The sequence below is a fragment of the Gopherus flavomarginatus genome, chromosome 9, assembly GCF_025201925.1.
Source record: "Gopherus flavomarginatus isolate rGopFla2 chromosome 9, rGopFla2.mat.asm, whole genome shotgun sequence".
Classification (NCBI taxonomy): Eukaryota; Metazoa; Chordata; order Testudines; family Testudinidae; genus Gopherus; species Gopherus flavomarginatus.
The window spans coordinates 73,477,329-73,504,855 of record NC_066625.1 but is presented as its reverse complement, the minus strand read 5'-3'; the positions used below and the strand labels follow the sequence as shown (position 1 = coordinate 73,504,855).

General features: G+C 43.5%; 1 protein-coding gene across 4 annotated transcripts in view; it reads right to left on the bottom strand.

The window, feature by feature from the left end:
- Positions 1-23,814, bottom strand: part of TRPM7 (transient receptor potential cation channel subfamily M member 7) — a 122,248-nt gene extending 98,434 nt beyond the window's left edge. For 3 of the 4 annotated variants that reach the window (XR_007776148.1, XM_050966615.1, XM_050966617.1), the window contains exon 1: positions 23,162-23,323. Coding sequence is in view for 3 of the 4 variants with exons in the window: in XM_050966615.1 (XP_050822572.1) it covers positions 23,162-23,164 (3 nt within the window). In the remaining variant the exon portion in view is untranslated. Of the gene's footprint in view, positions 1-23,161; positions 23,324-23,676 lie in introns of those variants that run through there. The other variant, XM_050966616.1, reaches the window with a different exon arrangement.
- Between the last annotated feature and the right edge of the window lie 3,713 nt (positions 23,815-27,527).

The following is a 27,527-nucleotide window of genomic DNA, read 5'->3' as shown; positions in this document are numbered from 1 at the left end:
TCAATATATTTGAAATGTAGAAAATATCCAAAATATTTAATAAATGGTATTCAATTATTAACAGTGCAATTAATCACGATTAATTTTTAATCACTTGACAGCCTTAGTTGTGACACATGACGTGATTAATTTTATTTAAAAGTTTTACAGTTTGCAGTTTAAGATTGAAGGGGGAAAAAAATCAGACAGTGAATTTTTGACCCAATTTTTAATTGGACTAGAATTCAAACTATCCCAACTATTATTTTTATATTCCTCAAAATTAAAAGTTTAACTTAGACTGCGTGCAGATCTGGGGCAGATCCACTGTATTTTTCATTTATAAGACTGAACTTCTACTTGAAGTTAAAAACAGAATGCAACCTTAACTATGGCATTGCAATAGCTCCACCACAGTGAGAAGAGTCATGCTCCCAATATTAATCTTAATGAGTATGCGATCCATTAAATAGTTGCAGGGAACTAAAGTTTTAAAAGAGGTTTATAGATCGCTTTCATAATTGAGCTCACACTATGAGATAGGACCTTCTGGGGTCACACAAAGTAAGTTGTTCGATGATTCCAGAAGGACAAGTATTGGATGAGCAAAATTCCAAAATGGCCATTAATTTGGGGGTTTTTTTGTTTTGTTCTGTTTTTAAAAGGTCAAAAATGTCAAGGTTAAATGATCAAAAACTTAAGTATAGTAACTAACAGCTTCATTAAAAATGAAGAGCCCTTTAAGATTTCTCAGCAAGTTAAACGATAACAGCTACAGAATTGCTTCTCTAAGGCTAATTATTTCCCTAAAACAGTTTTTGTTCGCTATGTTTTTACCTTTTATTTCAGAGGGCATGTCTACACTATGAATTTTTGCCGACACAAGTTACAATTGGCATAAAGCTGCTGCAGTTGGTATATCACTTGCGCGCATGCATACTTTGCTCCTTGCTTCGACGCTGTGCATACACACGGCAGTGAATGTGTCAATGCATGGTGCAGGTATCCCAGAGTGTAACCACAACCATCCAATACATTGTATTTTGGGAATTTTTGGCAATGAATGGTACGACAGAAACAAGTCATGCAGGAATGATGGGCAGGACAGGGCCAAATTCCCATCATGCAATTCTCTCCATCCCCTAATGTGATCTATATCCCATAATTTTCACAACTTTTTTAGAAATCCCACAAACCCACACAGCTCTCTTCACTCTCCTTCATTTCTGTCAGAATCATGGAGCCTGCACAAGTCTGCACTCTCGTCACAAGTACTGCAGGCACAGGATGCGCATTCTTTTGGTATTCGCAGAGTTGTACGAAGAAAAGAATCAGCGTGGAACATGACAATTTCTTGGAGAGCAAATTGCTGTGGGACATTGCTGGAACCAATTCAAGGTTGTTGGCAGTGTTCATGGAGTGGCTGCAGCTGTTGGACTGCTGCTTCTGGGCCCCAGAAATGAACCCCGATCGCATCATAATGCAAGCTTGGGATGACAAGAAGGTGGCTGCAAAAACTTTCAACGAGCAAGGCCATATTCCTAGATCTGTGTGCTAAGCTCACCCCAATCCTCCAGCACAGGGACACCAACATAAGAGCTGCACCAACAGTGGAGAAGCGAGTGGCAATTGAACTGCGGAAAGCTGCAACGCTGGATTGTTACCAGTCAGTAGGAAGTCATTTTGGAGTTGGAAAATCCACTGTGGAGGCTATCGTCATGCGAGCATTCAGGGCTGTTAACCTCCTGCTACACAGGACTGGGACTCTCAGCAATGTGCAGGACAGAACAGATTGATTTGCCATAATGGGTTTCCTGAATTGCAGTGCAGCAATGGATGCCAGACATATCCCTATTTTGACACCAGACTGCTTTGCCACAGACTACATTAACAGAAAAGGTTATTTTCTATAGTTATGCAAGTGTTGGAGGATCATCTGGAACACTTCATGAACATGAATTTTGGCTGGGAAGGTGCATGACACTTGCATCTTTAAGAACAGAGGACTGTTCAGAAAGTTACAAGCAGGGCCTCCCTTTTCCAACCAGTGGATTACCATAGGCAATGTTAAAACTGTTAAAAGTGACCTAGCCTAACCTTTGCTCCCCTGGCTCAGGAAACTGTACACTGACCACCTTGACAGCACCAAGAAAAGATACAACTACTGGTTCAGCAGTGCAGAACAACAGCTGAATGTGCTTTTGGTAGACTGAAGGGATGCTGTCATCGTTTATTCACAAGATTGGGATGCTTTTTTTCCCCTCTGAGATCCAATGGTTATAGCTGCCTGCTGTGTCCCACATGTCATCTGTAAAGCAAAGAGGAAAAATTTGCTGCCAGAGTAGAGGGCAGAGGTGGATCGACTATCTGCTGAGTTTCAACAGCCAGACACAAATGCTATTAGAAGAGCTCAATGGGGAGTTATACAGTTCAGGGAGACTTCAAAAGACCACTTAAATAGTGAGCCACAGTAATGCATTGTGATGTACTGTGCTCCACCTGGACCTGCTGTTTTGGGACCTGTTAGGAATTGTGTGGTGCTTGATGCACATGATGAATATAACACTGTCATTGCACCTACTAATTTATGATTAGTACACTGTTTGTTACTGATCCTATGAGATGAGTCACACTTTATAGTAAAAAGTAAGGGGGTGCTTTCTGAACTGCTAAGCACTCTGCAGCATATGTTGTGAAGTAGTAATGATGGCTCAGGTATTCCTAGCGTGTAGAGGTTGAACCCCGTAAGGCTGCAACAGCAGCAGATAAAACACACAGAGGTACCATTGTCAGTATAATCACAACAGGAAGTTGAAGTTAAGATTCACAACTCCCTTCCCTTGCTCCACTACATTTTAAACAAGACGTTTTTATTGACAGTTCTGCCTCTGAGTGCATGTGCATGGTGTCACTCACAGGACTAGTGAATATGGCCTGCCAGGGCTGAGAAAAATGAGGAGAGAACTGCTCAGTTGCATGAACGATGAGTATAGGGCAATGGCATTGAATACCGGCACCATTTTCTACAGGCAGTGAGATTTAAGCCCATCTCTCACCTATGAAGGTAACAAAAGTAGAGAGAGCACAGCTGCTGCTGGCATTCTGAAGTTGCCTGGAACCATATGCTGCTACCCTGTGCTCTGCAATGGTGTCTGCTGAAGTTATCAATGACTGGCATGGGAAAGCATCCTATCATGGAGGAAGAAATAAAGCTGCCCTCCCTAGAAACTTTCAGGAGAGACTGCAGAGTACCTCCATGAAAGTTTCACAGAGATCTCTCAGGAGGATTCAAGGGACATTCCTGTGTACGTAAATGAACTGCTCCACATGCCCCTCCCCCTTTGCCTAACTCTACACGGGAACAAAAAGCAAACAAACAACGCTACCTCTCTGTTATACCACTCCCTCTTCTAGTACAAATAAATTAAGGAAACGTCAATAGCTGTGTCCTGTACATCAATACATCAATGTAATGGGAAATACAATTACACACTTACCCAAGGTTTCTTCCCTTACATTGGGTTCACCCATGCTCAAATACCAGAATGCACTGGACTATCGCAGAATCTCAAACAGGTCCTAGATTGTGACATTAGAGGACACCCCCCCCCTGCCCTGTCCCTTAAGTCACGTTTCCCCATTCTCCTCCACCTTCTCCTCATCCTTGCTCTTCATGCCAGCGGCCTGTGACTCAAACTCCTTGGAGGTATCCACAATGGTCTGCAGGGTAGTACTAGGGTTTCCTCAAAATGGAGCTCTTTATAAAAGCGGCAAGCCTGTGCCTCAGCACCGGACCAACTGTTGGCCTCCCTGGCCTTCTGAAGTGCCTGATGCAGTTGCTTCACTTTCACACAAAACTGCTGTTGTTTCCCTGTCATATTCCTTCTCTTGCATCCCCCATGCAATCTACTCATAGATATCCACATTTCTATGGCTGGTCCATAGTTGTGCTTGCACAGCCTCTTTTCCCCGCAGGCCCAGGAGATCCAATGTCTCCGATCTACTCCAAGTTGGAGAGCATCTGGAGCATGTAGTCAGCATGGTCATCTGGGCACACAACAATGGACAACTGCTGGTGGCCTCTGTGACCTCTGAGCAGAGGAGTTCACAATTGTGACCACAGCAGTCAGTGTTGGGCATTGTGGAACAGCTGCTGGAGTAATACTAGGGTCAACCTAAGTAACGCAGCTCGGGGAAGTGGCGTAACAGGTCACGGTATGTTGGTGGGTGACAAATGTAAGTGTAGATACGTGCTCAACTAAGTTAATGCAAGACAGCTCACCTTGACCTAACTTGGTAGTGTAGGCCACACAAGACCCTTGATCATCAATAGTAAAAGCGGAGTGGTGGGGAAGCAAAAAAGGAAAAATTAAGTTCTCGACCACTCAGTTTCTTATCTCCAGATTACCAAGAGAAAGTATTAAGTTAAAAAAATTCAGACTTTGGAAAAATTCTTTTGCTCATTTTATAAGGGCTCCTGGATCAAATTCAAGCCTCTCATTTATGACTTCTAGGCTCTCTGTGTCTTATTCTTTATTATTATAGCAATATCTAGAGGCCCAGAATCAAGGATCAAGACCCATTGTGCTAAGCACTGTAAAGACACAAAGTAACACGCATTCCTTGCCCCAAAGAGCTCACAATCTTCATTTGTGACAAAACTGATTAAACAGATTAAAGGGGAGGATGATGTAACAAAGAAACAAGCAAGTTTTGCCTGATAAACAGTAGTCACTACTATTACCATCTATTTAGCCAAAATCCTTAACTCTCATCTCTACACTCCCATACTTTTTGCTCAACCCAAGCTGTTTGACTATACCCTTCATTTTCATTTCCTACTGCCTCCTCTGTACCTTCTTTCATTTACTGTATCACTTCCTGAGTAGCCTTCCTGCTTGTGTCTGCCATGCTTCCACACTCTTAAGTCCTTTTTCAAAACCCACCTGTTCAATGAGGCTTTCAGTCATAAGTTTCAACTAAAACCCCAAAATTATGTAATCTTCATGACATGGACACTACACTTCCTACATCCTCACCCCAACTGCTGTTATCTTCTATTTCCATCCTCATCTTCTCTTAATCCCAGTGCTCTGTTCTTGCAGTCTACTCTTGTCCTGGTCTTAATTTTGGCCCCAATCCAGTAAAGATTTAAGCATGTCCTTAACTTTACATATTGCCACTCACAGTAAGTAAAGGTAAGAATATGCTTAAATCTTTGTAGAACTGAGATTTTAACGTATAAACTCTTTACCACAGGGACCCCATTTTTGTTCTGTAGAATGTCATTCACGTCTACAGTGCTAATTAATAATGGACGTGGTCTGTTGAAACACTAGTAATAGAAGAGCAAGTTGTAGGAGTTAACTTAGTCCAACTTTAGTTAGACTCAGGGGGCTCCATTTGCAGATTTATTTCCTTTCCTTTTTTTATTTTTTGAATGTCACAAAAGGCCTTCTCTATCTCCACAGTGAGGAATTTGGTGTCTGCTGACTTGAGCAGACTAACAACTGTCAACAAGGGAATGGAAATAGAAACGTGTTATCATTAAGTCATTAATGTTTGGCATGCCTATCACAAGAACACTATTTGAATACTTCTGAAGCTATAAATGTAAAATACCTAATATTCATCCTCTGATGCTCATGTCTAAGTTACTGCAAGTTAGATTCAGTTCCGCCACTTATCTGCCATGACCCAAGTTCTACATTGCTCACAGTAGAGTTGATAACATCAGCAACTGCTAAACAGTTCTCTGCTTACAGTGCGTCGCTACCAGAGAGCCCCATGGTCCTAATTTCCAGTTTCAGATGGCACACTATACTTATTTTCTTTCAAATGTATTTACTCAACCTCTGCACATTCTAAAGGATTTAACGTTAAAAGCACATCTAAAATAGTTGATTATAGGCCACGACAGATATGCCAATGAATATTTGGCTTGCAACTGGAGGGGGGCACCTAACTCACTAAAGTGCTTTTGAAATGCCACCATCTGCTTCTAAAGGGGACAAACCCCTGGCAATTTTTCTTCTTCATCTTTATTGGATTTCTCATAAGGATAATTGAAATTGGGTACAAGGTTATCTAAACAAGCATTTGTATGGCTATCATGACTTGCAATTAGTTGTTTGAAATCTGCTTTTAAAATTAACTTTCCCATTCAGAAATAATTTTGAAAGTTTCACTCACTGTATTGTCCACTTCTCCTCTTAAAAATAGACATTACCTTAAAAGTAAATTTACAAACCTAGCAATAAAACCCATATAACGCATGCCATACTGCATGTAGCTCAATGCCATTCATTTTATCCTCAAGCCAAGACTAAGGCTGCTAGGCACACCCCTACTTTGTGCAGTCTGTCAAGTACTGTGATAGGAAGTAATGCATAATCCCCTCAAGTGCGCACACAGCACTGAATTTAGGTGGAATGCAAAGCGTAGGTGAATTAATTCCTGACTGCTGATATAAATCTAGGAGCAACTAGCACTAATTTATAGTAAAATAAGAGAATCCCTGTTGGTGCTACTTTTATCCACTCCTTTATTTCTGGCTGCTATGGAACTGTAAATCCCCAAGCTGAATATCCAGTTTCGCACTCAGAGAAAACAAAACCCTTTTCAAAGGTAACTCTCCTAAAATGAGACATCACCTGACTCACCAAATGAGCCATGATCAGCTAAAAGGCTGAGGTCATCCAATGGACAAAAAATAACTTAGTCTGGCAGGAGAGTTAAAATATCTCATAAATACAGACAGACCAGCACAGGAAGGAGATTCTTGTGTATTATATATATAATTTTTTTTATGGAAGTCATGTTTAACTAAAAACCAATATCCCAACTGACTGACTATCCACTTCCTGAAGACAGAAAAACAAGTGAAGAGCTCAGGCAGTTCTGAAGAACTTATAGCTTATCTCTCAACTCTGTTTCGTTGTCAGTTGCATAGAAATAAAACTATCATCTTGCTAAGCAGATAGCAACAAAAAGACAAAATAACTTGACACCTTCCTGAACAAACTCTGACTCAGGGACCTCAGATTACCACAGATCTTGCCTGCCATTCCCAGTGGTACCCAAAGCAGCAGATCCTGCAATGAGACTGGCTAGGGTTGGCTCCCAGCTCCATACGTTGTAATCTCCAGGGTTGCAGTACCGTTCAGATTTGACAAGGCCCCCTAATGGGAGAGCCAGCCAGGCCAAATTTATGAGTGGCATTGCAATCTGGTAGATGGGGTTGCAGCACCACTTACCCAAAACTGGCCCAGTCAGCACCCACATATCATGACAGAGGAGTGGCTGGGGCAAACCTGGTGCTGTGCTGTGACTCTTGTGCCAGGTTGCAACACCCAGAGAAGGGAGCTGAGCCCAGACAGCCATGTGGGACTGGAGCTGCAGCTGAGTGTGGGGCAGGCTCACTTTGCAACCAACTCAAGGGTCAGGATCCAACCTATACTCCCTTGGGCCTTTCTTCCACCTACTTGTGGGGGAAGGTCTCAACACACACACTCTGGGCGTCCCATCTCCCCCACCCAGGGGTGCGTGCCATGGAAAAAATTTCTGGGGATGCCCATAGTTATGCCTGTATTGGACAACTGTCTGCCCTGGCAGCATACAAAAGCACAGCAGCTGGCCTATGTGCTGGTACTGATACCCCACGGCTACCCCCACTTTTGTCCCAACTCACCCCCTCCCAGCCCAAGGGCTACCACTGCACCATGGGAGTGCCTAGGGAAAGTGAGAAAGATGTGCTTGTTACTTATTTGGGTCAAGAGTGTAAGTGCACTGACAAAAAAAACTCGTCTTTTGTTTCTTTAGCAGCTGCAGGTGTGCCTTTGATAGTCTCCCACACAGCAGTGGAGTATCTGACTCGGATAAGGAAAAGAAACCAGAGGAGTAAGGCAGACATGTTCAAGAAGGTGCTGCTGTCATCCGGTGCTTCAGATTGTAAGCAAAGAGCATGGAGGGAGGCATCAGTGAGAAATTGCAGAGGGATAGTCAGGATAGGAAATGGGCAGGAACAGATGATAACGCTGCCCAGGGAGCAAACAGACATGTAGTCCCTCATTGAACCTAAAGGTGAACGTATCCATGCCCACCTCCCCCAGCAGCCAATACAGAACTGCCTTCCTGCACCTTCCCACAGTCCCCCTCGCCTCATCTTCCTCATTTCCTCAGGGGGCTGAGCAGTACCCCAGGCTCTTCACCTCATGGGACAATTCGCACAATGACCGCTGGACATACACCCAGCTCTAAGAGTCTCATTGGCAAATGTGTGTGTGAATTTCCTGTTCCTTCCCCTATAAACTTCACACAGACAGGGAAAAATACGTTACTAATACATAAATAAGTTTGCATGAGTGTGGAATAAAAATGAACTTACGGAAAGGGAATGAATCTTTATTATTCTCCAACATATAGTGACTACTGTAAACATTCAAAGATAGTACTAAGAGGTGCATTTACAGTGTTACAGTAGTGCACACACAGAAACCATTACAAGGTTCATACTACTACACATTGCAAAAGAAACCAAAACCCAAAACCCTGGCTAAACACATAACATACATTACTATAGTCCATTGTTAAAATGCTCCTTTCAAAGCCTCCCTGATCCAAATAGCTCCCCGTTGGGCCCCTCTTACAGCCCAGGTATCTGGCTGCTCGAAAGCAGCAGACAGCCACTCCACCTCCACCCCTGGAGAAACTTCTCCCTCTTTGATTCATATATATGAAGGGCACAGCAGGCAGCTATAACCATGAGGATATTTTTCTCACTGAGGTCTAACCTGCTGAGAAGACAGCACCAGAGCCCCTTTAAGCAGCCAAGGGCACATTCAACAGTGATTCTGCACCTGCTGAGCCTGTTGTTGAAGCACTCATTGCTGCTGTCAAGGTGTTGGGTGTAAGGCTTCAGGAACCACAGGAACAAGGGGAGATTGGGTCTCCCAGGATCACCATTGGCATTTCCACATTCACAATGGTAATCCTCTGGTCTGGAAAGAAAGTCCCTGCTTGCAGCTTTCCGTACAGGCCTGCGATACTAAAGATGTGTGCGGCATGCACGTTCCCTGACCAGCCTACAATGATGTTGGTGAAACAACCCCAGTGATCCACCAGCACTTGCAATACCATAGAAAAGTAGCCCATTCTGTTAATATACTCCATCATAAGGTGGTCTGGGGCCAAAATGGGAATAGGCATGCCATCTATAGCTCCACTCCATTCACTATTTCACACACATGGCCCAGAGTCACAGTCCTTGGTAGCAGGAATTAATTAATGGTCCTGTTCACTTGTATCACTGCAACCCCCCTAGTGGATTTCCCCACTCCAAACTGATTTGTGACTGATTGGTAGCAGTCTGGCGTTGCCAGCTTCCAAACAGTGATCGCCACTCACTTCTCCATTGTTAATGCAGCTCTCAATTCAGTGTTTCTGCGCTGGAGAGCTGGGGTGAGCACCACACACAGTTCCAGGAAAGCAGCTTTGCACATCCAAAAGTTCTGCAGCCACTGCTTGTCATCCCATACCTGCATAATGATGCAATCCCACCACTCAGTCCTTGTTTCTCAAGCCCAGAACAGACGGTCCATCATGTGCAGCTGTTCCAGGAATGCCAGCAGCAATCTTGAATTGTTTCTGTCCATGGCACACAGCAGGGCAGACAAAAGCATCAGAGTCTCAGCTCATAAAATACAATACTGCAGAATCACGCACACATGCGTCATTAGACACTGAGCCTACCACCATGAGGCATTGCAAACCCTTCCCAGAACACCACAGCAGACAATGGCCCCTTACACAGTGGAATAGCTACCCATGGTGCACTGCTGTGTCGATGCAGGAGTCGTTAATGTGGATGTATTTCGCAGACATAAGGAACATTGCGTGGACATGCACCGGCAATTTAATTACAGCAGTGGCCGTATGTCAACATAACTTAAGTCGATTTAAATTTGTAATGCAGACAGCCCAAAGCTTCAACATGGTATAAGTCCTTAACTTTGACTTAAATGATTAGTCTACTTGCTAACAGGTGTCAGATAAAGTTTTCAAGGGTTGAAAATTAAGTAGTTAATTTTAATACATTCCTCTCCATCCCTCCCTAAACTTGGCTTCAATATTTACTCCTGAAGGAATTCTGCACCAAAAAATTATGTGCACAGTATTTTAAAATTCTGCACAATTCTGCTAATTTTACCTGTCAGTGTGGCTCCAGCATGGCAGTGGGGAGCACAGGCCACTGACTGCATTGAGGTGGAAGATCACCATGAAGCCCCCACCTTCCTGGTACAGGGGTTCGGCAGTGAGGCTGGACCTGACCCTGACAGTGGAAGGGCTGGGCCTGCCCCAGAAACACCCTAGGGCCCATTCTCTCTACACCGGGTGCACTAGGTGTGGGTGGGAAGGTTCAGCCTAGCAGGATCCAAGTGAGGAGGGGCTTAGTGTGGGGGGGGGGGAATCTAGGTGTGAGGTGAGAGATTTCTGTGTGGAGCGACCTGGGTATGGATGGCTCAGTGGGAGATCTGTATGCACAGGGGCTCGCTGGAGGGCTCCAGGTGCAGGGGCAGTGGGACTCTGTAGGGGATCCAGGTGAAGGTGGCTGGGGCTCAGCAGGAGGGGTCTGGGTGTGCGGGGACTCAGTGGGGAAGTTCAAGTGCTGGGGCTTGATGGGGTGGGGGTCCAAGTACAGCTGGTTGGGGATCAGTGGAGTGGGGCTATGGGGGGGCTCATCAGAGGGGTATGACTTGTCAGAGTGAGAGTTTGACGGGCCTGGTTAATTGGGGAGCACCAGCTGCTGCCGATAGGATGATGCATGCCAAGCTCCCCTTTCCCCCACGAATCCCCTATCCTCCTCCCCTCACTCCCACATTCCCCTCCCCTATTCCACTCTCTTCCTTTCCCCCACCCTCTCACCTCCACTTCCCTCATTTCCTCCCCACGCTTACCCAGCCTCACCCTAGGCACTCACTGTTGCACAGAAAGCAGGAAGGTTCCCAGCACACAGAAGGAGAGCACAACTGGCACTGGGACCAAGGAGGAGGCATTCAGCTGAAGTCAGTGGAGCCAAGAGGCAGGCTTCTTCAGCCGGGCAGCTCTGCGCTTGTAGAAATGGGGAGGGGGAAGAGGCACTGGCATGTAACCCTGTGTGCCCTCTCACCTGTGTTTTGTGGGGGGAGGGTTGCCTCCCTCCAAACTGCACCTATAGTCGTCCCCCAGCCAGGGCCGGCTATACTGTTTTCGCCGCCCCAAGCAGCACGCCAAATTGCTGCCCCAGACGGTGGGGGCAGTCCGTGTGCCGTTAGGGCGGCACGCGCATTTCCGCGGCAGCGGCAATTTGGCGGCAGCTTATGTCTTCAGCCGGAAGACAGAAGCTGCGCCGCCGCGGACAGCTGAACATAGAAGCTGCCGTCGAATTGCTGCCACCGCGGGAACACGTGAGCCACCCTAACGGCACATGGACTGCCCCTGCTGTAAACGGTAGCAACTGGGCGCGCAGCTTGAGGGCACAAAACACACGGACTGCTGCCCCCTGCAGATTGCTGTCCCAAGCACCTGCTTGGGATGCTAGTGCCTGGAGCAGGTCCTGCCCCCCGTCATGGCTTCCCTTTGCTTCCCTGCTGTTTTCTGCAGGGAAGCATAAGAATTCTGCAGTGGGGGGCATTTTCTACAGGTGCGCAGTCACGCAGAATCCTCCCAGGAGTAGTACTGGATAAAGTGAGAGTAACCAAGTAAGGGAGAAAAAAATTTTTTTTTTATTTTTTACGAAACTCCATATCATAAAAGTACTTCTTCCAATTAGTTTTCAAACTTGCACACTACACCTCTACCTCGATATAACGCTGTCCTCAGGAGTCAAAAAAATCTTACCGCCTTATAGGTGAAACCGTATTATATCGAACTTGCTTTGATTCACCAGAGTGCACAGCCCTGGCTCCCCGGAGCACTGCTGTACCGCGTTATATCCAAATTCGTGTTATATCAGGTCGCATTATATCGGGGTAGAAGTGTATGTACTTAATAGGCCCACTGATTATATCACATTATGTACTTGTTCAAAAGAAGTTCATGTGACATAAAATGTCAGCTTACTGCCTTTATTAGTTAGACAATCTGCTAAAGAAAAGGACATAGAAGAATAGTCATAAGAACAACAGCCCTTTCACACTTTTAAAATTACTAATGTTATTACCATCCCCTTCTCAGAAAGGCATGCAGTGGAGTATTATGTATATGTTCACTTACCTATGTGTTTCCTAAGGCAGCAGCAAATGAGATTTAATGAACAAGTACAAAAACAAGAGTTCCACAGAACAAGACAGACTGTTTTGATCTCTGCAACTGAAAAACTTTATGAATGTTTACTTAAAAACTGACAGATTCATCCTGGACATTTCATAATATATACATAGAGTATGGTTTTTAAACTTAGAAGAACTGTAAAGTTACCAGAGCTACATTTTTCTAGACAGGTGTATGTCAACAGAACAGAGTTTGGATCAAAGCTCCCCCCACACATACACCCTGCTGCCACTCCTCTCCCACCCCCATGCAGAGTTGGATACAAGAATACAGTTAGTCCCATTTACACTACGATTTTTAGTCCTGAGATCTATTCAGGTCATCTGGCACCATTAGATGTAATATAGTCAGGTCAAAAATTAAACAGGGTGGCACCATGCATATTAAGGAGGAATGGAAGAGAAGCGAGAACAACAAAAGCAGACCAGCCAAACAAGCTGATTATAGAACATCAGAGGGAAATAAGAGGGTAAAGAATTCACCATGTCTTTTCTATGTGAGGGAGGCACTAGCTATGCTAGATAGAGAAACTGCTTCTGGCACAATAAGGGCTACTCTGGTGAACTAACAGAGTTCAAAACTGCACTGGGGTTTAATGCAATGTACTTCTGCAATGCCCACTCCAAGCCTGAAGCATTTGGGATGAGTAGGAGCATCTGTGCAACAGGAGGTCCTCTCCACATTACAGTAATGCTCCCAATGCTGAACAGAGTAGCTGTATGGCCAAATTCCAGTTCAAAACCCAATTTTATACACTAAGGATAAAGTGTCAATAAGGATAAAGAATTCATATTTTATATATGATAGCTGTATCTATAAAGGTTGTGAAAATATTTTTGTCCAAAGTCTGGACATCTTGTAGACAACAAGAGCTAGCTAAAGACAAGTTCCCTATTAGGACAGCTATAGAGATTATTGTTTATAAGGGCAAGAATTCTAGTTTTAAATTCCTGTGTTTTTCAAGAAGTGCAGATTTGACAAGAAGTGATTCTCTTCTTGTAGTACTTGCACAATGATTTGTTTTTAAAGGAAGAAAAAAGCAGATCTTGCATTTCAGCTGTCAAGCATACAAGAAATCCTAAAAATTAATCAAGCACATACAGGCAGACTATACAATGAGAGCAGCAGCAAGTTCCTCCATCACCTCTAGATGTATTTTGGCATTAATACCAAACAAGATGGAAGTATTACAGGAGTGACTGAAGAAAATCTAGAAGCCGAGGAAACAACCAACTATTTCGGCAGGGAAAGGTAAGAAGAACTACTGCATGATATAAAATTCAAGCTATCACACTCGCCATTTTGATTTTGACTGAGTTAGGTGAACATCTCTTCTCTACTGTGAAAAAGTGCATATTTACCATATTAAACCACAACTAGCAGTGTTCATGGAGAAAAGCATTACCACAGTTATCCTACCTATAGCTATAATTGAAAATAAATTTACATGAATAAATTCCTGCTTGTGTCAAAAATCTTAAGAATGTGATGTTATGTTTGTTACCCTTGGAAAAGAAAGAATGAACGAAACAGAAAGAAGGCAGGCTACTTTAAAATTGCAGCAAGTGGCATCAGTTTGTCCTTTATTTAGGACAGGGATTCTCAGACTGGGGGTCAGGACCCCATAGAGGGTCACAAGGTTATTATATGGAGGGTTGCGAGCTATCAGCCTCCACCCCAAACTCTGCTTTGCCTCTAGCATTTATAATGGTGTTAAATATATTAAAAAGTGTTTTTAATTTATAAAGGGGGGGGGTCACACTCAGAGGCTTGCTGTGTGAAAGGAGTCACCAGTACAAAAGTTTGAGAACCACTGATTTAGGACTTATAAATGAGCTAGTCTTTAAAGGAAAACTTTTGAAATTATATTGGTACATATTTCAATGATATTATTCCCTAAATAAAATTAACATGCAAGTAATGTATAATTTTTCCAGACCTAATTCATAATTTGACACTTAGCTTCAGTAACATGCAAGAGGCAACTGTTACTGCTACTATAGCAGTTTCTCTGTGTTAGATCCTACACTCTGAAAAAACTTACTCACATGAGAAAAGTTACGTGCGCGCGCGCGCACACACACACACACACACACACACACACACACACACACACAGTTTTTCCTCCATTGGTTTCATTCACAGAAAACCTTGTCTAGTTTTGACACAGTATCGGTGTCTTAAATAATTTTAATATTTTTGTATATAAAAACAGCAAAAAACAGAAAAAGCTACCTAGAATAAAAGGTCACAGTTTAATGCGATTTCACTAGGAAGACAGAGGTAAACAAATATAATTAAAACATTTCACCAAAAATATTTTTTTAAAAGTGTTTTAATCTCAGTACTTTATTATTAACGCAAATAGAGTATTCTCAAAATTTTAAGAAAGCATTCTAGTTTTCAGAGACAGAACTGGAACCCTGGACCACGAGTTCCAATAAATATAGGCCTCCATTACTTGAGACAGTTAACAGACCTCCTATCAGCCATGTTGGCACCCATACATTTTTCATGCTGATGCCAATCAGTAGAGGGCATCATGCTCACAAACTGTGCCCAATCCTTTTCCTACTGAAATCAATGTCAAATAAGACAAGAAAACCTCATATTTAAGTCAATGGAAGCAGGACTGGACTCAAAAGTATCCACAATTACAACCTATTTTTTTCACATATATACAGTGTGCAAGTTGAAAACATTTGAGTATGCAAAAAGTTTGAAAGGGTAGTAAGCTTTTTTAAAACAAGGTCAGTCATTTTCGAATTAGGGGTTTTTTTAAGTGACTTGAAACAAGTCAAACTTTGCAGAAACATTGTCAGAGTAAAACTGGCAGTTTACAGGCCATACCACTCTTGGGGATAAAATAAGATTTTATAATGGAACCTGGCTACTCAGCATGGATGCCAAGACCCTGAGCAAGTTAAGATTTCCTGTAGATCTACAGAAATAGATCTACAAACACACACTTTAAAACTGTGTAAACCCCTCTGATCATGCAGTGAATTCAAAGCCCTAAACAAAGAAGGCATGCTACTAGTGCTACAAAGGTGCTATTCACACTACTAGAAGTATGTCAGCACCTTCATAAATATCGGTATTTTTCAAAGTTAACCAGAAAGTAAATCAACTAGCGATTGTGTGTGTATATTTCTGCTGATATCCAAACCCAGTCCCCGCTTTTTCCTAATGAGTAGGCAACAGAATCAGTTCTGCCATTTTAAGATTGTAGAGGCCTTTTTGTACACCTGTTTTAAAAACATTCATTTTAAACATTAAAAAGATGAGAGAATGAACCATAGCAAAATCACCTTGAGTACACACTGTACCTATATTTCCATAAAGTATTATCATGGTAGCACATGACCTAATTAAAGTGAACAGGATGCTGGAACTAATCCAAGTGAACACTTTGTTTTATCTGAGCCATAAAGTATGATTCTCCAATCACAACTACAGATTTAGTCAACAGAGTAACATCTATTCTGGTCCATCTGGTATATAATGCATGTTTTATAGCCTCATGTGAGAGACTGGGGTAGGAGATTAAAATAAAAGCTACATAATAATGCCAAGCTCCTGTGACAAACCAGTAAAACTTTGCATAGTGATGTTAGTCAAAAATCATGAGCCACATTTAGAAATTCCTTCATTTTTCAATTTATTACCTTAACATTATTTAAAACAAACAGTGTGTGTTTGGGGAATGGAGGTATTAAGCACAGAAACTGATAAGCAGGAAATAATCAGTTTCTTGTCAGTTTACGCCTAAATTCACTCTTCCAAATAAATAAATGCAAGGCTAGTGTACACAAAGACCCAAACAGTTGTTAATTTATATAGAACAGCAGTTCTCAAACTGTGGGTCAGGACTTGGACTTAGACTTGCTAGCTTATACTTGTCACAGCTCAGGGCTGAAGCCTGAGCCCCACTGCTCAAGGACTTCAGCCATGGGTGGCAGTGCTCAGGTTACAGGCCCTCTGCCTGGGGCTGAAACCCTTGGACTTCAGCTTTGCCTCTCAACCCCCTTCCAGAGTGGTGGGGCTCTGGCTTTACCCCTCCACACACCCCCCCCAAGACAGTGGGGGTCAGGCTTTGGTCCCCCCTCCTGGGGTCATGCAGTAATTTCTGTTGTCAGAAAGGGGTCGCAATGCAATGAAGTTTGAGAACCCCTGATATAGAACTTTTTACTTCACAAACTAATTATAAATCAAAATAATGTGTCGCTCGGGGGTGGGGGGGTGAGTGATGTAGACACTGTGCTAGGTCAATGCAAGCTACACCATGCTATGTTGATGGGAGATGCTCTCCTGCCAATTTAGCTTCCACCTCTCAGGGAGGTAGAGTACTGAAGTTGACAGGAGAGCATTCTCCCAATGACTTATCTCGTCTTCACCAGACCCACTAAATCTCCAATTTAGCGGGCTAGGGTAGACAAGCCCTAAGAGACAAACAAGTGGGCTGAGCTGGGGCGCAATGGAGACAAGGTAAAAAATACAACAGGATGTGCATAATTCTCAGCCATTCAGCAGCAGAGATCACAACTTTCCATCTGCCTACTTTATTTGAATTTCTGTATGTATTGCAGAAGAGGTGAATTTTAGAAGGGAGCTGAAGCAGATTAAAGTGGCAGGTTCTTGGATTTTGACTGGGAGATTTTCCCCACTCACGAAGTGCACACTAAGACTAAGTGCATTAAGTGCTTGTCAGAAAAATAGGTGGTCAAGGCTGGCATCTTTAGCAGAGCAAAAGTATGAGTCAACCTTGCCGTAACACAACAGGCTGGATAGAAAAGAGAAGTTTATGTTTGGTACAGTGGAGGAGGGTAGCCAATGAAAGGACTTGGAGGAAGAGCATCTCAGCAACAAACCAAGAAGATTATTTTAGCAGTTACATTTTGAACGGACTTGTGGGGAGGCAAGGTTGCAGGCATCCAAGCCAGAGAAAAAGTCTACAGTGGTAAAGGAACAAGACGCACAGATGTAGTTTGCTGCCTGGTATTCAATTTATTTACTCAAAAGTTGGCTGCCTGGATTTGAACCAGCAGTCCTAAGGCAAACAAGTATTTTTAACCTACTTCAGCATCTACCTAGATACCCAAACCACTTAAACGTGTGCCATCCTGAAATATGTTACTAAGCAAAGAGTTGCAAAATTACTTAATATTCATATTATTCTAAATACACTAAAAATATTCATTAATGTTTCAAATTATTTTAATACGAGAGGTACAAATATAAAAGCCGAATCAAAGCCCTCATCCAAAAGATGGTGTACGGTGAAAGTTTTTAAAAAATTATTTCAAACACTGGTCACTGCAAAATTGGCGAAAACATATTCAGGCATTGCATCTTGTTTAGTTTTCTTGCTGTCGAGTAGAAAATATGACAGCTTTCCTAAGTAGCATTAGCTACACCTTTTCTTGTAATTTTAAGCGGATATCCACTCCACTGCTCAACCCTCCCTTAGAAGAGAATTATTTACACTGGAGATTGGGTACATTATCTCAAAGACAATAAGTTATTCTGGACAACACGCACTATTTTACTGCCAACTTGCATTACTAACTCTACTTCAGACTTCCACAAAAAAAAGAGTTAATGTTTCACCAGTTCAATACAGCATGCAAATACTATAATAAAAGTAGACACCACTGAAGCAAAGAAGAGATTTCAAAATAAATAAATCCATCAGTAAAATGTCCTTTTTTGAGTAAAATATACTAAAGGATCATTTCCTTGCCTTCCTCTTTCAAATTTTAAAGCAGAATTCAGAAATACCAAACCTCTCTGTTAAATACTGAATTTTCAAATTTAGTATCAGCATCTTGTAGTCGCAATCTAAACTATATTCAAATATTGCTTAAAGGGACACAGTCAGAGTCTAAGGGCTTGTCTACATCAGAAAGTTGCAGCGCTGGTGAGGGAGTTACAGCGCTGCAACTTAGGAGGTGTACACATCTGCAGGGCACCACCAGCGCTGCAACTCCCTGTTTGCAGCGCTGGCCGTACTCCCGTTTTGTCTCGGGTGTAGAGGATCCAGCGCTGGTGATCCAGCGCTGGTAATCAAGTATAGACACTTACCAGCGCTTTTCTTGACCTCCGTGGAATAAGCAGGTATCCCAGCATACCTGAGGAAGCCTCTGGTAATCAAGCTGGTCTCCTTCCCCGGCTTGCTCTCGCGTTCCCCGAACCCCGAGCAAGCAGGTCTCCTTCCCTGCGGTTTGCAGGGTGGTTCCGGGAACGCGAGAGCAAACCGGGGAAGGAGACCAGCTTCGCCGCGGTTTGCTCTCGCGTTCCGCGAACCACCCTGCAAACCGCAGGGAAGGAGACCTGCTTGCTCGGCGGTTCGGGGAACGCGAGAGCAAACCGGGGAAGGAGACCAGCTTCGCCGCGGTTTGCTCTCGCGTTCCCCGAACAAGCAGGTCTCCTTCCCTGCGGTTTGCAGGGTGGTTCGCGGAACGCGAGAGCAAACCGCGGCGAAGCTGGTCTCCTTTCCCGGTTTGCTCTCGCGTTCCCCGAACCCCCCTTGAAGCCGCCCAACAGCGCTGCAGTGTGGCCACATCTAACACCACTTGCAGCGCTGGTTGCTGTAAGTGTGGCCACTCTGCAGCGCTGGCCCTATACAGCTGTACTAATACAGCTGTAACAACCAGCGCTGCAAAATTTTAGATGTAGACATGGCCTAAGTGTTCTTCCCTCCCACTGATTATATATATGTCTTTCCATCAAGGAGAAAGAAACAAAACTGATTACAGCAGAACCTCAGGAGTTATGAGCAACAAAGTTTCAAACTGACAAGTCAACCACATACCTCATTTGGAACCAGAAGTACGCAATAAGACAGCAGAGACAAAAAACAGTACAGTACTGTGTTAAATGTAAGTACTAAAAAAATAAAGGGAAAGCAGCATTTTTCTCTGCATAATAAAGTTTCAAAGCTATATTAAGTCAGTGTTCAGGTGGAAACTTTTGAAAGAACAACCATAACGTTTTGTTCAGTTACAAACAACCACCATTCCCGAGATGTAAGTTACTCTGAGGTTCTACTGTACATAAAGTGCTGTCACAAATTGCCTATAAATTGTAAACAAACTGAATATACAGGAGTTTTGTTTTTTTTTTTAAATCACACTTCTTAGCAAGCCACAGGTGCTATTTGCAACAACAGAGTACAATGTTTTCAAACAAATATGGTTATCAAGCTGATTGTTTCATTTTAATAAAAAATGAAAAACCACCATTAATAATCTTACCCTGTGAAACAAATAGGTGTGGGACATTCTTTCGTTTTAAATAATGTGGAATTTGATTATTCTGTGTTAGTTTATTTACTGAGCACAAATACGCATCCTCTGTCTTTGCCATAAAAAGTTTACAATCTAAAGTGACACAATGCAATGAAGGGAAAACAAAACAGAGTAGGGAAGGAGAGATAGTAAACACAGCAACAAGAGTACATAATTACTCAACAAAAGAGTATGTATGAACTCCTTGAACCTGGGAGCTAACAGTATAATACCCACAGGCTAGTTGTAACCCAAAAACATAAACCTCTACTCCTCAAGCCAAAGGACCAGGCCTGTTAACTGAGGCTGTCTCCATTGCAGCTTATGTCAGCATAACGTATGTCACTTAGAGGTGTGAATAAACTACCCCCCCCCCACAGCAACATAATTTACATTGACAGCTACCGCCACTCAGAGGGGCTGGAGTAGCTAAGCCAAAAGAAAAGCTCCCTCCCAGCGGCTTAGAGCAGCTACATTAGAGAGCTTACAACAGTGCTGCTGTAAGCTCTCTAGTGTAGCTGTAGCCTAAGAAAAGTAACAAGATTCAACACCTCTCTCTTTTTATCTATGTGTCTAGTCTCTCTACTAGAGTGGCACAAGAAGCCACACTGTGTTAACATTACAATATAAGTGGGTTTAAGAAGGACTCTGAAGGAGAAGAGGGATGCGGATTTGGGCCTACTGCATCAGTTTAAGGAAAGGCAGGCACAGAAAAAACAATAGAGATGATTGTGGGAGAAGCAGATGAATGGGGCATCCAGGTTTGTTATCATTAGTGGAGCAGAGAAGTCAGGGCCAATATGATAAGAAACAAAGTTGGATAAGCAGAGAGAGGGAATTATGCAGAGCCTCAAAGACCAGGACAAGAAGCTTAAATTGAAATGTGATAGACTAGACCAGCAGTCCCCAACCTTCTCGTCTGGTGGGCGCCAGACAAAGGACCATGGCGGCGGACAAGCATCTGCCGAAATGCTGCTGAATTTCAGCGGCATTTCGGCGGTGACGCCTCTCATCCTCTTTTGGCGGATGCTTGATCACCAGCCAGGACGCTGGCGCAGTTAGATGCACCCGTAGGCACCATGGCGCCCGCTGGCACCACGTTGGGGACCGCTAGACTAGACAGAGCCAGTGAAGAGATCCATAGAGGAATGAGAATTACATGGTCAGATTTTAAAATAAACATTTTCACTTACACTACTTTGTCATATCTCCCTGCTGAATGAGAAGTCACATTTTAAAATGCCTTCAGATGTTTCCAGTTTAATGAGAATTATGAAAACAAGAACAGCAGAAGATAAAAGGAGCAGATGAACATCCAACCCGAAACCTGCTAATACAACAAAATAGCTCCTCCCCCCCAGAACAATAGATTACAAAGTGTCCCAAACTGAAACAAATTTAACTGAAAACACTTAAGCACTTGAATAACTGTAGTCATGGAGTAATCATATTGATTTCTAACTTACTCACTAACTGAAGTGTGTTCACAATCAGGGCCTAAATACATACTGAGTTTTTCTAGTATTAACGCTTCAGAAATTTAAAATATTCTATAAAGGATTTGGCTATTTAAGAACATCTTGAATTTAGCACAAAATAATTTTTTAAATAAGACATTCTGCGCAAATTAACTTGTAAAATGATTTTTTCTGAATATAATGAAAGATTTGACAAACTCCAACGAAAGCATAAGGTACAAGATACTATAATGTAGCTACTACACTGCCAGAAAATAAATAAGTCATTTAATGCTAATTCAACCCAGAAACCTGTTACAGTTAAGGATCAATTTGCAGTAGAGTCACAGTATGTAACAGGAATAACAAATACAGGATGAAACTTTGTGATGCAATCTCTCAACTCATCAAATCTAGGTCCTAATATTTAAAAGGAGAAAGTCTAATTTTCAGCATCTGTCCTAGAATTTCTAAGTCCTACATTTGTACTAGGAAGGGAAGCATAACATTTGTGTATAGAAATGTACAATATACTAGATCAAAATCAACATGGTTTCACATAATAAGTCATGTTATAAAACATTTTTTAAATTAAAAACATTGGCCTAGATAGTGGTAAACAACAGATTTAATACTCTATTTGGATTTTCAGAATGCTTTTGAAACAGTTCCACATGATGGATTACTGTATCAACTCTTAAGTATCAGCTATGCAATTAACCGATTAGTAATTAAAAACAAAAGGTTAAAATTAAAATTGTGCATTCTTTGCAGAAAGCTGTAAGTAGCAATATCTTACTAGAGTGCAGGTCCTAATATAGAGCCCTGTATTTTTTATTATTTACATAAAGTTATGACATGTAAGAATTAAATAGGGAGGAAAAATTAAAATGGAAGAATGGTTAAGTTTCAGAAAGATATAGCTGTGTACAAAATAATTCTGATTAACTAGGCAAATGATTAAAGGGGTACATTATTAAAGATCATGTGTCACAATGAAGTAATATTCTTGAATAGAAACAAGATCCAAACCAAGCAGTTTAAGCAACAGAGAAAGGGGGTTGAACTGATAGACCCAAGATTCAAATTCTTAGTACGATATGCAGCAATAATACAATGTTGGCTTATATCAAGAGGAACATATGATTAGGCTTGGCAGAAATCATTTTTTTATAATTTTGACAGACATTATCAATGTTTATGTTTAAGCTTTTTTATTAAAATTTTCAGTTGTGCAAAATTATGGGTTTTAAGCATTTTTTTTTCAATTTATAGCTACTTAAGTTTTCACAGTTGCAACAAATGGGGGGAGGCAGAAAATAATTATTTAATGACAGTAGATGTTAAGATTTAAGAAGTTAAAGCTTTAGAACCTTTACAAACACAAATTGTCAACATCCCATGTTAAAATATACAAATCAAACTCTCAGATGATCTCAAGCAGCATTTTTCTTTCGATTACTATTGATGAAAATGTTTTTCACTGGTTTGTGGGGGTATGGTGAAATTGACGCTTACTGGTAAAAATCAAAGCCTTCCAAGCCTACATACGATAAACGCCGAAAAATACTGTGCAATGGCAAGCTCTTGCCTATCTAAAGTATGACGCCACCTGGATTACTTAGTCCCGAGAGAGGCTAACGAGACCACACAAATACTGAAAACCAGCCGAGGGTTATTCTGACACCAAACTCGCTCTGCTGGAGGGCGCAGGGTTAAGGGAGACACGATCGGCTCCCGGGAAGGTGCGGTCACCTCTCGGAGAGCTGTGCGCCCCGCAGGGCGAGCGGACACCCGGGCGCATCACGACGGAAACACCTGAGCCCGCTCCCCCGCGTCACTAGCGCGCATCTGACAGCGCGTTGTGAGGCGTCAGTACCCCTCCCCCACACGGAACAGCCCCGGGAGCCACGGGGAGGGGGCGCGCCATGGGCTAGCCCCGTGCCCCGCTCCGCCAAGGGGGCGGGCGGGAGCGGCCCTGACCGGCTCGGGCTCGGAGCAGCCAGCTAGGACCGGTTCACGCCAAGCCGGTGGGGACCTGTTCGCCCCAAGCCGACGGGCCCACCGCGGTTCCCGGGGCCGAATCGGAGCTAAGACGGGACAAGCCAAGCCCCGCTCTCCCCTCACCATTCTCCTCAGGGTCGGGCTGGGTCTCGGCGCCGGCTCTGGCTCTCCTCGGGCCGGGCTGCTCCTGCTCGTGCTTCGGCGGTGGCGGGGCCTGTCTCCATCTATCGGGGCTGAGCTCGGCGGCTGCGGGGCGCTGGGCAAGGAGGAGCCGGGCGAGGACAGCGCTCCAGGGGTGAGGAGGAGAGCGGGGCGACTCGAGCTCGGCTCTGCTCCGGGACCCAACACTGGCGGCGGCGGCGGTCTTGGCCCGGCGGCTTCTTCTCATAATTGTGCGACTCCCCTAGGCCGAGGGCAGCAGCGCTGCCGCGTCAGCGCGCGCCGCCCCCGGGGTGGAGGGAGACGCACGGGGGGGACGCCGGCCTCCCTCCCACCCTGTGCCTGAGGAGCCGCTGGCCCCCCGCGGGTCTCTTCGCGCCCCCTACGCCCCTGCCCGGCCCCTCCGCACTGCACCCCCTGCCCGGGCCGCGGGGCTAAGGTCGGCTCGGGCCAGGGTCACCTGGGGGACAAAGACCCACCATGCGGGAAACGCTGCTGCAGCAGATCTGCGCCGCTGGGATGCTGCCGTGCCGCGTGACTCGCTCCCCTGGCGCTCGCAGCCAACGTCGCTAATTTCCACTGGGCACCGCGGGCTTTGGGACTAGACTGGGGGTCATTTGAAAGACGCGCCTCGGGCTCCAAGACGGAGAAGGTTATTCCGTGCGCGCCGCGGAGACAGCTGGAGATGTGCCCAGGCAGCCGCCTCTGCCCAGCTCAAGGGCTGGGGTGGCGTGGCCCTTCCAGCGAGGGTCACAGCGAATTGGCATAAAATGGAGGATCGTAGCCCACCTCTTATCTTCACTACCAAGAGGGGTTTTCCAGCAGAGAGGACAGATCCCAGCCCCTGATTGTGGCATGCTGATCTGAGTGTGTTGTGCACAGTTATTCGCTGCTGTGTATGGGATGAGGAATCAACAGAATAAGAGATACTTAACAGATCAGCTGTTCCATCCCCCAGAATTGACATTACTTGGCCTCCAGAAGTTCCCCTGGTTAGTGCAGGTGCCTAAAGCCAGCTGTAGCGAGCTCTCTCATTGAGGGGAAAAAACCTACAGAGACAGTCCAGCAGGCTTGTTCCTTACTCTGCTCTTGGAAAGATCAGATTTCAGGTCTCATGTTTCCCCAGGAGCAAGGACTGAGAGGCTAGCTCTCAGCTGCTGGAGTGAGGAAATCTCTTGCATTAGCCTTAGCAACTTAACTTACCCAATACAGGATAGCAGGGTCTCAAAGAAGCATTTTAAAACTAAAAAGAAGCTTTTAAAGCTAGCACAGGGATTTGCCAGTTCTTCAACATGGCAACAGTAGGCCCCTCTCAAAGTTTGTTAGAAACCAGTTTAACTGAAACCATATTATTCAAAGGCAAGTCGCTTAACTCCGTTCCTGCTGGGGGCCTACAATGGCTCTCTCTTAAAATGTTTAAGATTTTTCATGCAAAAACAGTACTAGCTTTGGGGAATGGGTGAGACGTTTTAGGGCTGATGCCTTGAAGCATCAGTGGCATGCAGAAAGTAGCTGTTCTCAACTCTATTGAAGTTGCTGAGAAATGAGGGTGTTTAGTGCCTCCAGGAAGTGGTCAGTACATCAAAGAATCATGCCCTAACAGCTGTGTTTCTCAATGTTGATTCAAGTGCCTCCATAAAAAACAGTCACTAATATGCACCCAGAAGTTCATAAAACACAGTACAGTTGATGTATTTCAAAAGTGAGCTATGGTATTCAACTTATTTAAATTATGTTTAAAAAAAAATCTAGTGATTTCTGAAGCTTTCCCTGCAGGTTACACCCATATGCTTGGATAAGGGAGAGAATTCGTCATTAACACCATGTTAAAGTGTATGTCACGTGTGTTGGACAAAATTTGCAGAAAAATGTATAGTTGGAACTGATCGCTTTTGTCAGTAATAAACCCTGTCCCATTTGTGTTGTAAACTCCTCAGGGCAGGAATCTTGTCTTAAAGACAAAAAATAAAACTAACACACTTTGGAATCTATGCCATTAATTTAAAATATAGCAGAATTTCATTATAGATTTTCATGGTAAATCCTGTGTAACAAATCTCAAACTGGAATAATCTGCGGTTTGTTTCCAGAAGATAGCAAAAAGGGTGTTTTCAGTTAAGAAATTAATCCTGCTGCCCTGAACGTAACATATTAATGGTCTAGCAAAACCTCACTCTCCAAAAGCAAATTTCTGACATTACTGTTTTGTTAACTACTGACTCTTACCTAATCCACACATTTGCAGTACTTTTCATCCAGTGACAAAAAGCAGTCTGGAGGCAAATCACAGTGTCAAGAACAAAATTGATTTACTAGGCCCAATGCAAAAACACTGAAGTTATTACAGCAGTAGGGGGAGGAGGGGAATCTCAGACTGAGTTGCAGCTAGCCGAGGACCAGATTTTGCCACCTTTATGTACAATGTGTAGTACATTCAAATCAGTGTGACTCAGCATGAGTAAGGATAGAAGATTTGGACTCTAAACACTTAAGTACCTAAATGTAGCAAAAAACACAAATCAAAATACTTTTTCAGAAAACTGATTCATATTCCATGAGAAACAAGCTCTGATGTAATTACATGGAACTGATCTGCAGATATTTCCCAGCACTGACACTCTTGTAGAAAGGTAATGATTTGTCCATTTAAAGTTCCAGTAACAGAGACAGATATCTGTGAGATTAGCAGTGGATAGCATTGTGACAAATCCAGGGGCTGCAAGCAACAGACAAATTTCTGTAACAGTCACACAAACAGCTGGAACTAACATCCTGGTCCTTCAGCTTCCAAGTCACACATCTTTGCAGGTTGAACTGAAGGATAATCAACTATTAACAGGAGCAGCAGGTCTGATCCTCTCTGTGGGCAAGCCACTTTAGAACATCACTCATTCCTACATGCCAAGCTAGCACATAGTGCTGCACCAAGAAGTGGTAGCAAATTGCAACAGATCTGAATACAAGAAATGGAAGATTGCACCACCTCAGCTCTTTAGTGCTGCCTCCCCAGCAGAGACAGCTGGGTGACACTGATAAGAATGGTGTCCATTTTATCGTAACCAATATGCTGGGTGAGAAAGCACAAAGGGTAGCAGCAGAGGCAATCTTCCAGAGGAATTTCAAGGGCTTTCCATGGGGAAAAGCAGCAAGAATGTGGAATTCCCACTAACGTGAGATTCCCACCAATGCTGTAAGTATTTTTGACACAGATTGCCTCTATTCTGTCTCCTCCTTCTCTTCATATCTCTCTCTCATCTCCACAGGTTATACCAATCAAGGTTACCAAGTTTTGCTTATGATGATTAGGTCACACTCCTCTTCATAAAGTATCATTTTGGGCTAGTCTGGCTTATTTCCCATACTTACAGCAGTGGAACATAGACTCTTGGGGCTTGATTTAAAATGCTGAAATCCTCAACTCCATCTAAATGCAAAAGAGGCTCAGGGAGTTCAGCACCTCTGAAAATCAGGCCCTTAATCTATGCACATCCATTTACTTACTCCTTGCTCTTTTCCACCTTATCACTTCATTAGCCAGAGAGTATTTAAACGAATGCACACCCTTTATCCTCCCACTTTAAAGTCAGCCTAACAAATCTAGACAGCTTTAGCCCAGGAGCCTGGCATCTCATGCTGACTTGAAAACAATACAGTCTTCTCTCTCTGCAGAAGGTACAGGTATTTCAATGTGCTGTAAAGCCAAAAGAATGAAGAGGTTGGTAGCTGGAGGCCAAACTAGAACATTGATTGAGACATTCCTTTACAAGCTATCATTTTAGGACAACATATCTTGAGGCCAGGAATAAACCATGTAAACCTACTAATTCTGAGAAGTTGCAATTAGATTGACAATCTAGCCCTTTGTTAGTTAAACAGTTTGTGATCAGCGGAGAATAAGACGGGGCAGCCACTGCTGGAGCAGCCTGGGAGGGAGATTGTAACTAAAGGAGCCAGTCTCCCTTTCTGTTTCACCATTGCTCCAGGGAAGCAGGGTCATCTGTTTGTGGGAGGTAGGGGAATAGTGTCTCCGCAGAGCCTACTACTCCCCATGCCATGGAACAGATGGTATGAGGCACAAGGAAGTACCTTGCCCCCTTTAATCCTTTGAGTTTACAAGCAGGATAGCTCAGAAATCAGTAGAGTTAGTCACCTAGAAAGAGTCAGTTGTTCATAGATCATATATGAAATCTTTTATTTTTATCCCTGATACTCAGACTTCTTTTTTAGATGCAGGTGGTGAGGAGAAATACGTTTTCAGGCGTTAAAGTAAACTTCAGAATGCCTTAGAAGGTTACACATTTACTAGTTCTAATTAAGGGTTAATGGCTTT